The sequence below is a fragment of the Lampetra planeri genome, chromosome 32, assembly GCF_965212315.1.
Source record: "Lampetra planeri chromosome 32, kcLamPlan1.2.h2, whole genome shotgun sequence".
In the NCBI taxonomy this organism is placed as follows: domain Eukaryota; kingdom Metazoa; phylum Chordata; class Hyperoartia; order Petromyzontiformes; family Petromyzontidae; genus Lampetra; species Lampetra planeri.
The window spans coordinates 11,053,614-11,067,344 of record NC_136138.1 but is presented as its reverse complement, the minus strand read 5'-3'; the positions used below and the strand labels follow the sequence as shown (position 1 = coordinate 11,067,344).

The 13,731-nt window shown below is 44.5% G+C and overlaps 1 protein-coding gene across 3 annotated transcripts in view; it reads left to right on the top strand.

The window, feature by feature from the left end:
• Positions 1 to 5,855: 5,855 nt before the first annotated feature.
• LOC144729470 (hepatocyte growth factor receptor-like) overlaps positions 5,856 to 13,731 on the top strand; it is a 55,149-nt gene continuing 47,273 nt past the window's right edge. For all 3 annotated transcript variants that reach the window (XM_078609788.1, XM_078609789.1, XM_078609787.1), the window contains exon 1: positions 5,856 to 6,076. In XM_078609788.1, the coding sequence (XP_078465914.1) occupies positions 6,009 to 6,076 (68 nt within the window). In that variant the 5' untranslated portion in view covers positions 5,856 to 6,008. The remainder of the gene's footprint in view (positions 6,077 to 13,731) is intronic.

Here is a 13,731-nt window from a genome sequence, read left to right as displayed (position 1 = left end):
AAAAGGGCGGCCTGCAATGTCTTGTTCACGCTACTGCTGATGGAAGGGACTCCACGTGAGGAAGCTTCGGAGAAGCCCTCGTGTGAATCTGGCCTACTCTTCCACTCTGGCCAGACGGCTTAGAAGAGGTTAGAATACCCACAATTCACCCCGGCACACGCGACCTGCCGATCAACCGTCGTGTACCCATTCATGTTGCTGGGTGGTTGGGAAGTCGAACCAGCGAACTCTGGATTGCAAGTCCAGCATTGGCTGGGTACAGCATTGGCAATATTACATATTTATTCCACAGTCCCATGAAGCATAGGTGTGAAATTATAACGTTTAGACTCAGCGTTGTTTATGAATTACATGTCGATTGCAATGCAAGGACAAGGCACTGACTCGGGATTTTAAGTCGGTGGCTTTTAAAGCCGCTTCCAGTTTCACCGATGCCTGTCAGCAGGTCAACATTGCTGCGATGAGAAGAAAAAAAAAACATTATCAGTGGTGTCAGCAATGATTTAGACCGGCACGCCACCTATCGGCATTCCCACAAAACCCTTCAGTTTGGTTGAAAAGAATATTGTAAATCAAGAAAGCCGCTGATGATTTAAGATGTAATTCTTGGTCTGATATTTGGGCTTCAAGTTCGATTTTGTTGTGTTCAAATAAAACATCATCCCCCCTTTGAAACCTGTGTTGGGCAACTCGAGTGACATTTTAAGTCAATAAAAGTCAAAATTATTTATAAAAAAAATTTGGGGGGAATGTCTAGTTTTGAATTGTTTTATATATTGGTCACGCCAGAATCGGGTTCGTTAGAGACGATGGCATTGGGGGCAGTCAGGTCAGATGTGCCGTGAAACGAATGCACGGCGGTTAATACCGAGTTCTCTCTCGCGACACGCCAGCAGGGGGAGATGCGTGCACATCCACACTTACGTCTGCCTCACCACGTGAACGCCGCTCCCACAAGGTAGCTAATAATCCACACTGTGCTCTAAATTATGGGCAAGTGCATTTAACGTTTTCAAACAACACGCACACAAAAACTACTTTCATGGGATTTTCTTATCCTCTAAAGATTTCATTTCAAGTTTGTCCTTGACTTCTCAGTGAGCCCACACCTGCAGATATGTACATGTACTGCACTGTATACAATCCTTTAACCAATCCACTGCTGGATGGGGGTTGTTTGATTATCCTTCACCGTGCTTGTCAGCGCGTGTTGGGTGAAGGCGGGAACCATAGACCGGAGAGACCTTAGCAGTTGTTACTGAATTGCCCTCGGCTGCCCTCCATGAAAGCCCGCTGCTTATAACAGAATCAGATTATCAGAATATGTGTTTATACTGGAGGAATCCGATGAGCTATGAAGCTCTTTTTCACAGATGTCGAGTAAGGGCCGGCTGGAACGTTACAACAACAAACAGTACAAACACACGATAGTTGTGAAAAGTACAAGAAAGGTAAACAAATCACCCAAACACACAAATACTGCATGGTGGTCACCCATCCAAACACTATCTAGGATCAACCCTGAATGTTTTCCAATAAGTGATGAGATGAGGTGAATTGGTCAACGCCGATATTTACATCGAAATACTCTGCGAAGAGAGTGTACTTGTTGGCAGTGCTCAAATTCAAGTTGGGAGTTGAGTTCATAAAATAAATACAACTTTTTCAGGGGTATTGGCCTCTGCCCTTAGGAATGTGGAATGTTAACCAATAGCTAAGGGTGCAATAATAAAGCTGAGCGAGCGCGTTTGAGGAAGGGGACTTGACTTTGGCTTGTACGTGAAACAACACCCACTAACTCCCTAACTGAGAAGCAAACAGGACGTGTACATTCTGATCTTTAGAAACCTGAAATGCAACTTGATCATTTCTGAAGTCAATTGGTGCATATGTTATAAGCTTAAGAATGGATATTCATGAATGAATCGGTGCATCGTGACATCTCCACGGCACAATATGTATGGGTGTGAACTTTAGACTGACATAACTAAGTCAATATATTTCAGCCTTTTGTCATTATAGATCTCCACGTGCCTTGTTTGGCCATTGGGGTTGGTTTACCATCTTTCATCGCATTTGTCAGTGCGCGTTAGTGAAGTGTGCGGGGCTGAGGACTGCTTCAGCTATCACTAACAAGTCACCACTGATGTGAGCCGTCGTCGGGATCCGAATTCAGGGTGCCGGGTTCAAAGGGCAATTCGCTCATTAAAGTGCGTATCTGCCTCTCTGCGGAGTCACAGACAACAACACAAATGCTCAGTGAAGTGAATTAAAGCAGAATAATGTAGCTACGCAACAGACTCTTCACGAAATGGTCCCAACGCGTATCGCTTACAGATGCGTTGCTTTGTCATGCAAAACGTTATATTTATCAGAGAGCGTTTGAAGAATAAGTACGCAGGTTCGAGTCATCATGTCGACTGTAAATGGTAGTGCGTAGGCTTTGGCAATGCACGTGACGAGAAGGGGCTGATGATCGACAAAGAGGAATTCCACCGTGGATATGAAGCAATGAAATCAGCTCGTGTGTAGGAACTCATGTGGATTGTTGTATTGCAAGACATTAATATTTGGTGGTGGTGGCGGCTTGGGGTAGCCCTCATCCAGCAGTGGATAGAGTACGGCGTGTTCTCATGATGATGATGGACTGTACTGCACCGTGGATATTTGGACATTCTAACTCAAGGCTGCCAATGGAGATGGGCGGTGCGCCACAGAGATAATTTAGCTTAGTTCCCCATTTGTTTCCGCATTTTTTGTTAAAATTATATAACTTTATGGAATTACTCAATGCATTACACGCTGCCATTTTGCAGACCTAGAAAATGAATTAGCAAAATAATATTGGCGACCGGGTGGCACAGTGCCATCACTAGTGCCTCAGGTGCCCTCCGGCATGGGGTTTGTATGTTCTCCCTCTATTCTGCATGGGTGTCCTCTGGGTTATTCGGTTTCTTCCCACAGCTAAAATGGCACATACAATGTAACTGGTTTTGGGCAAACATCCCAGTGCTGAAACATTTCCTACAAACTACTGATTTGGGATTACACATAGCAGCAGCAACATCACCCCTTACTGTGAAAACGTTGGTGGGTGAGGCTTGACACTCAGTGACGCTTTTCTGGGTAATCTGGGTAATAATACAAGTACAATTAATTGCACTGGTTCTAGCAGGGTGAATATCGTGGGGTTTTCCACATTCCGCAGGTCTGGTTTTACGCGTAAACTCAACCAGAGAGTGGATGTGAATGTCTGGCTTTTCTCTGTTTTGTCCTCTTGACCTGTGGAAATCCCCACTTCATCGAGCGCCTTGCGTAAAGCGATGAGATTTATTTTAAGACTTGGCATCTCCACCCTTCCACTTGTGGGAAAATCCTGCAATATACTCTGAAGGTAAATTACCATTCCACGTCAAAAGGGGGCACGGAGCGGTGGTGAAAGTTATAACGTTTGGTGTTTTCCCTTATGGCTCTTAGCTGTCGTGATTGAAATGCTTCATTTAAACTGGAGGCTGCATTTGCTAATTGGCGCTGTTTATCTCCACAACAAATGTAACAACCTCTGGGTTTTTTTATTGATTTTATATTTTTTAAACTTGAATTTGGGGGGAAAACTATAATGGCATCAACATTTATGGAAAGGAAGAGTTGAAGAAAAAACATATAGTTGCTTGCAATAAATGTTCGCAAATTTACTGTCTCAAAAGCTGGCCAATGACTAGCAGCGTAAGGCAGCGATGTGAAGAATATTATACTCATATTATTTGTTCTGAATACCAGTAGAAATGCTCACTTTCAGAATTAGGTGTAGTTTGTAACACATTTATTGAGTAATACATCGTAAAACGTTGACATAGATATTGTACTAAAATAGCCATTAGACGGTTAAATAAAAAAAACCACGAGCGTTACAGAACATTAAGAAAAAATAACGGCATATTGTAAATTGAATGAAAACAATTTAGTAAAAATCAGCCCAAACAGTTATGTATGAAGCGCACCAATCTTCCATTACTTTAAGTAAAATCATACGAATATGTAAATATACTTTTATAAATTAAATATGATCTGCATGATCAAACATGGTAATGCTCGTCTCTCTTACTGGCCCTGGGCCAGTGTGAAGATTTAAACAATCCAGTCACACCACAGGACAACCACAACTGTCAATCCTCAACATGGTACCCATGATAGCACCCTTCTCGGGACGATAGTCTAAGTGGATGCGTAAATTAACATGTATTTATTGCAGTATACAACAGAGCAGTCAATGGAAACACGCTTCGTTGATTACGTCCTGCGAAATGAACATGACACCATTGAATAGCACTGAACGATACAAATCAAATAATGTCCTGAGTCATACGAGTTAGACTTTTGTTACGACTGAGATTTTAACTCATACGACCTTAGGTTTGTGAGTCAACCTGCTCTGTCAGTGCCAACCAGCTCAATCTAGACGTGACATCAAGTGAAACTGTTTGGCTTTTTTCCACACTGGAAGTACATGTACTGCAATACAGAATAACTCATCCATTAGCCCATTACCTGTGATTCCTATTACCGGCGGGCGCTGTATGGTCCACAATATCGCGAAGTCACGGACCTATTCTTCCTATTATCCGTTATTATTTCCCCTCCACGGATAAGTGGAGTATATTCGCAGATACACCTACGGATAATAGGATCTGCGCCTGCGATATGGCTCATCCATATCGTCCGGGTAGCGAGATCTTATCTCTCTCGCCTGGCTCATAGGAGGGCGTGGGTTCGATCCCGACCCTGACGCTTGAGTTGCAAGTTCTCCCCGTGGTCGCGTAGATTTTTCTCCGGGTCATCCGCATTTCCCCACCGCATTTAGACTATTTGGCTTCTTTAGATGTCCACGTGATAGGCCACTTCGTCGTCGAGCAATCCTAGATGGCCAGGTCGCTTCTGAAAAAGAGCTACATAGCTCAGCGGAGCCTTACCTGGTAAAATAAAAATAAAACGGATAAGAGGCATGTTCCTGCGTGGTCCATGAGCTCAGAGCAGATATTGCACTCGTTAGTACCACCAGAGAGGTGGCGTTACTTTCGTAGTTCCAATTTCCAGAAGTGGGTCAATACCAACGAATTACATTTATAACAATTCGCAGTGAGTGGGTTATGAAATTATGCGTTCTGGGTAGGCACGACGCGTTCTTTCGTATGACGGGAAAGGCGTAAGGAGTGTTTTTAATATATATCTGCTCTGGCCCATGGACCATGCAGTCTGCGTGCGTGAAGTGCGCGTGTGTGTGCGTGTGTGTGTGTGAGTGTCTGTGTGTCTGTGTGTGTGTGAGTGTCTGTGTGTGTGTGTGGTGGCTGCCTGGACAGGTATGCGGTAGCACCTGTGGGTGTCGTAGCCAGGGTGTGGTTCAGTTCGCCTTGGTGGGGGGTGAGGGGGGGGTGTGTGGGGGGTTTGTGGGGGGGTGTGTGGGGGGTTTGTGGGGGGGTGTGGGGGGTGTGGGGGGTGTGGGGGGTGTGGGGGGGTGTGTGGGGGGTGTGTGGGGGGGTGTGGGGGGGGGTGTGGGTGGGGTGTGTGGGGGGGGTGTGTGGGGGGGTGTGTGTGGGGGGTGTGTGGGGGGATTGTGGGGGGTGTGTGGGGGGGGGGTGTGTTGGGGGGGTGTGTGTGGGGGGTGGGGGGTGGTGTGTGGGGGGTGTGTGGGGGGTGTGGTGTGTGGGGGGTGTGTGTGGGGGGGTGTGGTGTGTGGGGGGTGTGTGGGGATGTGTGGGGGGGGGGGGCATTGCAGATGGAGGGGGGGGGCGGCAGGGCAGGTGAGTCGAGCAGCAGCGTCACCCTGCGAGTTTACTCGCTGCCCTCTCGCACCCTCCCCCCACCCTCAGCTTGAAAGGAGAAGGGGGTGGAGGGAAAACAAGTTTTTGTGTTCTCGTGTTTAAAAAAGAAGCATTCTAAAAAAACGACAACGTAGTCGTCCAGTGCCCTGCGAGTGTCTCTGTGTGCGAGGTTGTTTTCTTGCTGCCTCCATGCTCGCGGCGTGCCGACCGCAGTCGGACTCCGCACATCACCTGGACCCACCCGGGTCTCGTCGCAGGTGAGCCTGTGCGGACATTCACGTGCAACTGCCGCTAAGGCCAAACAACGTTTACAACTTTGGTAGTCATAGTTGCGGTGAGCAGGTGTGCGTGCTGTCTTGTGTGTTTTTATGTGTCCAGCCAATGTGTTGTGTTGTGTGTACCGTATAACACTTCATATAATAATACAACTGCAGGGTGTGCTTTTAAAAGTATACCCCAAGCAATGTGGTTTCAATATACGTGGGTATGATCTGCAAAGGCACACCATGTACATATGTTGTTATATGTTGTAAAGGTGATTCCATGCCACGTCTCTCTGCAAAAAAAGTGTTCTCTCTTTGTATAAACATTAATATTGTATGCGGTAAATGTGCAATGTGTTAAACATCGATTGTTGCCTTCACTTAAGCCAGGAGAGAACTTTGTGAGCAGATGACAAAAAACACATTTGATGATGTAAAATGAACACGTGTTATGTATGTGTGTGTACGTAGTAATGCATTCACAATGCAGCTCTGTACACCTGTGCGTGATACATTCTACAGCGTCGCACATCCAACACGCTGGCGACTCAGGTATAGGCGGATAAGGTCGGATATACCAACACAATTAAGTTACTGGACAAAAGAATAAAGTGCAAACTACTTTAAATTTCGGAAAACGCGTGGCAGCCTTGTGCTTTGTAGGTAAGTGAATGTACACGCGCGTAAGGCTCTCTCTTCAGTGTTACTACTTACTATACGTGAGGTCAGATTTGTGAACATCCTTAGAAAAGAACACCGTCACACCACGCACAGATACTGGTTAAATGGTCAGGGAGGCGATGTGAGACGGTCAGATATGGGACGATTCAGCACGGTGGGCTACGCACGGTGCAAATGAAGTTCAACATGCAGATGCTTTGAATGGTTGATATGCCAGCATAGTGTTCCGTATGTACACACAACCTAATGTAGGCATTGTCTTCAAAGGACTTGGCATATATGAGAAATGCCATAGGTCAGATGCATTTGTATAAGTGCAGGATGGGAACTTCGTGGTGGAGCTTGACCATCTGTGTTGGCGATCCCTCCATCCACCGTCATGACCTGCCCATCCCTTCACACTTCTTGGGACACTTTTGCCTGGGCTCTTTGCAAACGCAGCCACCACTACCAGTTCCTCTTTCACTTTAACTGTTGTTGGCAGTCGTCGCCTGCATGGAGGATGAATATAATGCATCAGTGCCCACCCAAAATAACAGTTGAACACACGTAGAACAATATATGGGAGGGCTGGCACAGTGGTTAATACCCTGCAATGGCGGAGCCAGGATTTCCAGCAATGAAAAATGACAGAGGAGTTGTTAGTAAGTAAGGACTTGTCCCTTGCTTTTTATTCGACGCGTGTGCGGCGATGGCGCAGCCATCGCTCGAGGGTCGAATTCGAACCGCGTTGTGTGATCGGCATCGCGCTCGCTGAAGGTGTTTACCTTCAGGGAAGTCGTGTCCTGTATACGCAACTTGTGAGTTACTTATAACTGCTTTGCCGTTACTTATTGCCAATTTTGGACTCAGACTATTGTCCTATCATCTCATAGAGTCCCTGGCACGTAATGATATGCTACACAGTGGCAGTGGGGGCTGCAAAATGCCGATTTGTTACTAATAAACCCCAATGATCCGATCGAAATTAAGATCATTGGGGGGGGGGGGGCACGTCCCACCCCCCCACTGGCTCCGCCAGTGATACCCTGTGATATAAATCCAGCGACCGACCCTGGATACCACCGCCACCTTGCCCAAACTGCACTGACCAGCGTGGTGAATTAATCATCAAACAACTTCCGTGACTAGCACGGTCATAAAGGTACCTTCTTTATCCATAAAACAGGTTTTTTTGGGGGGGTTAGATCACGTACATATAAATGTCATTAAACCCGCCACCAACCCGACACAGCCAATTAGTAAATAAGATGAGCCCCATCATCCAGTAGTGGATTGACAAATTATTAAAATGAACATTTTAGCTACCAGCCGAACCTAACGCAGATTAATCACCTGGACATTGTGTCCCGAGAGCAATGGATGAATGCTAATAACCCAGCCTTCACACCGATAAGAGGAGTGCCCTTCAAGTGGCAGTATTTTCATCATTGTCCATGTTTATCGGCACATAACCATATGGTTAAAGTAAGTCAAATGCATGGATAAATACGGAAAATGATGAGCCACCCCTAGCACTGCCGCATACAATTGTATCGGTGAGTTTAACTGTAACCACAATTTTCGGTTTTCATGGTGTATTCATCAATACAATCAGTCGAGTAAGAACATAAAATGTATAATCATATCCTGTCGAAATATAGGAAATTCAGATCGCATCATATAGACGGACCCATGGGTTCGGCCATATCGATTGTCAGGGCAAGTGCTGTTAATAGTCCGTCACTTCCTGCTCAATGAGCATGGGTCGGTGCAGGAATTCTGTGTTACTGTACCGTACTGTTTTTAGCACTCAGTCTATTGGTCACCTCCTCCCCGGGGGAGTTTGTGTCCTCTGAAGTGCAATTTTTTTTTGTTCTGTTAGCGTCAGGCAGAGTGCCACAGATCCAACATTTGTTAAACCTCCCATGCCTCCGGCAACGTGTCTAATTCATTGTCGCCTGACAGATAATCCTTGTGCTAAGCCATCAATATTTTGACGAAATTGTCACACTTAATAAAGTCAAGTCTTAGGGCTTGTGAGGATTTACACTCCTATCGTGCGAAAATACCTCAGCCAATTAAAGTACGTTACATCACATCTCATCTCAACCATTCCAATGCCCTGTATGCATGTACGTTTAACTTCTTTCGCACCGTACGTAGCCAACCGCGCAAATCGGATGTGTGGGGGAAGGACAACAAATTAGGCACAAAAAGCAGTTGCATAGAAATGAATCTTCAATCGAAATTATTTAAAAGCGCGCAGCTCCAGTGGATTCCTAATGTCGGAAGGAAGAGCGTTCCAGACGGCCGCAGAAGCGCATCTGAAAGCGCCACGCGATGCGGTGACCGCCTTTGTTCGATGGCGAGCCACAAGCCACCGCTGGAGTCTAGCGGGCTGGAGGGGGGGGGGCACAAGGTGTACGCAGCACTGGCCTCACAATAATCATTAGTCTGCCAGTTGGGGGAGTGGTCTTTTGAGGAGGGTCTGCGGAAGGGCATGGTACTTTTACATTTTGACGCAGGTTGAGTAGCGATGGCAGATATATAGGGTGCTTAAAAAAGAAATGTTAACTTACATGGGACTATAGTTTTTAATGGAAAAGAACGGATAATACACTGTAACATGATAACAAATGTAATGTTAATAGCTTCAAAAGGTCAGTCTCCACTTGCTCGCCATCGTTGTCGACACGTGCCTGGAATCTTCTCCAGGTGGTCTCCAGAGCCGGGAGGCACATTTCCTGTGGTGTTGTTGCAAATTCTCAGAAATGTGAAAACATTTTTCGGGCTCTCAAAGTTTATATTCTCAACAACAGGTAATTGATGAAAAATAATCGGCTTTACCCTTTCTGGCATTAATGCAGGAGGTGTTAAGAACACCAAATAGACACCTATTTGCAAGGCATCAAGTGTGCATTAGCCACACATCCTTGTGGTAATATGAACACCTGTATTATTGCGTGAAAGGCTAAAGTTTCTATATTTTTCATCATTTTGATACCGGCGAAAAAGGTCCCAAAGATGAAAAAGGTGATTGGGTCAGAACCCACCAAAGATAAAGACGTAAATACCTCCTCAAAGCTCCCAATCATTCCGGTTTCACCAGTTGCTGAAACTATATTTCGGAGCATTCACAACAATGCAGATCCATCCTAAAACAGCGCCGTTCTTGCACATTTAAAAACAAGCTCGTCGACTTGAACTCATCGTTAAATTGTATAGATTACAAAGGTTAGATTGTTACGAGAAAAAGCCTATTTTTGGAAAAACGCCTACACGGCTGCAGTGTTATGTCACACTACTGCTTGAACGTTCACAGACGTTGCAATGATTCAGGAGTGCCGTGCAGCTACAATCATTTGGAGAACATTCTCTGCCGAGTAAACATGGATGGTTGTATAGTTGTATAACCAGCTGTCAAGAACGTTAGCCGAAGGTTGGCACGCGTTTCACAACAAAAACTTTTAATGTCACACCACATGGTGTTTAGAATGCGCTGATTCAAAAAAGTATCTAAAGAGTTTGTTTTTGACCAAGTTGAAATCATTAACTGTACAGGTCATGATTTACTGTTCAGTAATAAGTAACCTAATTATTCTATTTTAAACACAGTCCTCTTTAACATTCGTACAGTACTGTACAACAAAAAAGCATAGCATTGCTCTGTGATGCAATGCAAACCCAGATGTGGACCATAATCAACCCACACCGGCAGGCATGGTGAAGTATGGTCACATGACCGACATGGGCTGGAGAGCAGTGGATTGAAAAAGATCTGCAAATTATTACTGTATGAGCACAACCGTTTCACGTAACCTCGCCTATTATCCGGCATGACCAATCCACTACTGGATGTGGACCTTCCCAAGCCGCCACCACCATCTCTCACGGCCCTCCGATGTAACAGAGCATCAACTACAATCTCACATGATTCAGGTGTTCAAGCCCAGAGAAACACAGCGTCAGGAGCAGCAGCGGAGTTCGTGTGTCGCCGCTGCGTTGATGTCTCCTTGGTATTCGCGGATCGGGGCATTGCGTGGAGTGGCGGCATCCTTCAAAGTTGTCCCCCCACTCCGTCCAGTGAAAATCCCGGCGAATACCGTCGACCGAACATCGATCGATCTCCCTGTCCTCCAGAGCAACAACGTCCACAATCCAAGAGCTGATTTCACCACCTCATAGTCGTGTAGAGTCTCTCTCTCTGCTGGCTGCCACAGTCGTGAATCTCAATCATCGGCAAGTGTTCCTTATTTAAAGCGACATGTACTGCCCCTCGTCCTTTGATGTTTGCTAAGCCCCGGTGTGTTCTCTAATCCACGTGGCCGCTCTCCCTCTCTCAGTAAAAGTCCAAGCGTGACTATTGCGTCTTTACACACAATGCAGGGTCCTTGGAACATTTTCTTTGCCAATGTCTATGTTTGTGATCGGTGTCATCGCCGGTAATGCTGTACATATACACTGCTTAAAATAATTGTAATGTAGAGTACAGTACGAGTAATTAGATAGCATCTTGAGTTAAATTTGCTTTTAGACGTGCTGTGCATTACAATGTAGTCTATGGTGTGTAAGAATGAATGATGAAGCTGCCATTAGATTTAAGTCATCGTTCAAGAAGAATTTATTTTATACGAGAAAATTCCCTCTTTTTCCGCAGTGATGCAGGGGACGACCATTATGGATCCTTACTCTTTGGTTCTTTCGGTAAAGTCACGTTAAGTTTACCGAAAGAACCAAAAGAGTCATAGTATGGATTCCTGTAGTCACGGAAGCTTCAAATCAAGATTATGGATCCAATTTCTTCGTGTGGGAGACGAACATTGTGGGTCATATTCTTAGTGTGCGATGAAGACGACACATTGGCCGAAACGTCTAATTTATTATTGACGGGCTTACCCGCGAAGTTACTCCTCTTATCCGCCGGAGTAAACAAAAACCCCACAGATAACGAATCGTAGAAAATAGCCACGGATCCTACGATTCCGACAAATAATAGGAGTTGCTGATAATATATGGGATTGTCTGAAACCAAAACAGTTTATATATACGCGGTACAATCTATAGTGCATGCCATATCTTTCTGAATCAAAGGCATTGCCTCAAACGTTAGATTTTGTTTTAGAAGCTGCATTTTACGAGCCAATTTTATCAGTGCAAAGGTACGCCTACTGTAATGTATCTAGTGAGTGTGTGCGCTCTGTTGAACTGCAGCACAGGACTGTACTGGCTGCATGCCATGGTGCTGTTTGCGCTGTTACCCTTGGGTGCAATGGGGCTGTTTGGGAAAGTGTCCAAGGTTCTTCCAGTGCGGTAGAGAAGGCTGAGAGCGTTCGGCAATCGCCTTCGCTGTACGCAAGGGGGTAACTGAGTAAGAGCCACCGCACGTGTTCAAGCCATTGCAGCACATAGATGTGTAACTTTAAAGTAGTGCGTACACGCTAACGTGGAATTGCATTACCAATATTTATCACAGATGACAGGATGCACATTTGGGCCAGAAACTGGACACAAAATACTTTAAATATGTATAGTGTACAGTGCGAAATCACACGCAGCATGCAGCCGTCTGAATAATTCTATAATGTGGACTAAATAATACTTAAGTGTGAATTATCCTGGGTGAATTTGCATGATTGGTATCATTGCTAACTGTGATATGTGATAGATGTGTAAATTATAAGGAGACTTGGAGTGTTTTTTATACGATATGGACAGAATGAGTACGATTTATTATTATTTAATATCCAGAATATGGCAGATTCCAATATTCTGCGCTATATATATCCAAATCACTGAAAATTAAGGCATTATATGGACCATTCTACTTTGTTTTCCCTTGGGTGTCAAATGCACAATGAAAAATGGCAGCTGCTGATTCCATTTATATTCTATCCCTCCAAGGCCTGCAACTGGTGAGCCCTTGCAGAGTTATTGTTTTTTTAATCGGACTAAAAAAGGGTGGGTGCATTTTATATCTCATACCAACTATATACAGGTACACTGTACTACAAGGAGCCTCAGGCCACTGAACTTACTGAGAGTATTTTACGTACATTGCAAATATGCAACAACACTCATCCATATTCGTTTGAACTGTTTTTTGTGCCCATATTCTTTAACGTTTTACAAACCAAACGCAACTGATTAGGGATTGTTTTAAACAACACTTGGGATTTCTAAAGACAGACCTGAAAAACCGGGCCTGGATTTAGGTTAATGTGGGCCCTAAGCCAGTCAAATTATTGTGTCACATGGGCCTTTGTGAACCTCACAGGACAGAGGCTGAGTAATTAGGTCCTGACGTGTGTTTGACACCCGCGGGGAGCAGTGATATAGGAATACAGCTACATTATTCTGATTTGCTTCTAATTGTGTCATGCACTGCATCACAGTGTGCCTGGTGCGCTGGATAACAAAGGTGTAATGGATATGCAGGATGATTAATTTACAGGTGCACGACTGCTTTATAATGACTCTCTTACCTCCCTAACAAGTTATCGAACACTGCATTGTAAACGTGATGGCTCCATATCTTACGTTGTTAAAGTATTTGATAGTTTGTATTGAGATCGGTGAGAGACATGGAGAGGCTTTAAATTAAAATGTAGCTTTCTCTATTCTGTGTATTTACCCAGGAAAGCCACACTGAGTACAAACACTGTTTTATGAAGGTATACAAGCGTTTAACATGCAGATTATTATGCTTATTGTTTCAACTCACCGATACGTTGAAGGATAATTCTCACAACCAAATTTAGCAATTACAGTAGATTTCTAAATTTGCAGGTTCAAATCTCAGTCAAGTATGAAAAATTTCCATTGCTCAGTGATGTTGTGCAAAGCGAGATGAATACATAAGCCATTATTATGTGTGTAATGTGGATTGTTACATTTTTACATTTTAATTATACATAATTTATTATATCTGTGTGACAATTACTTTTCTACATGCATCCAATGTAGTACAGTTTTGCATAACTTAATGT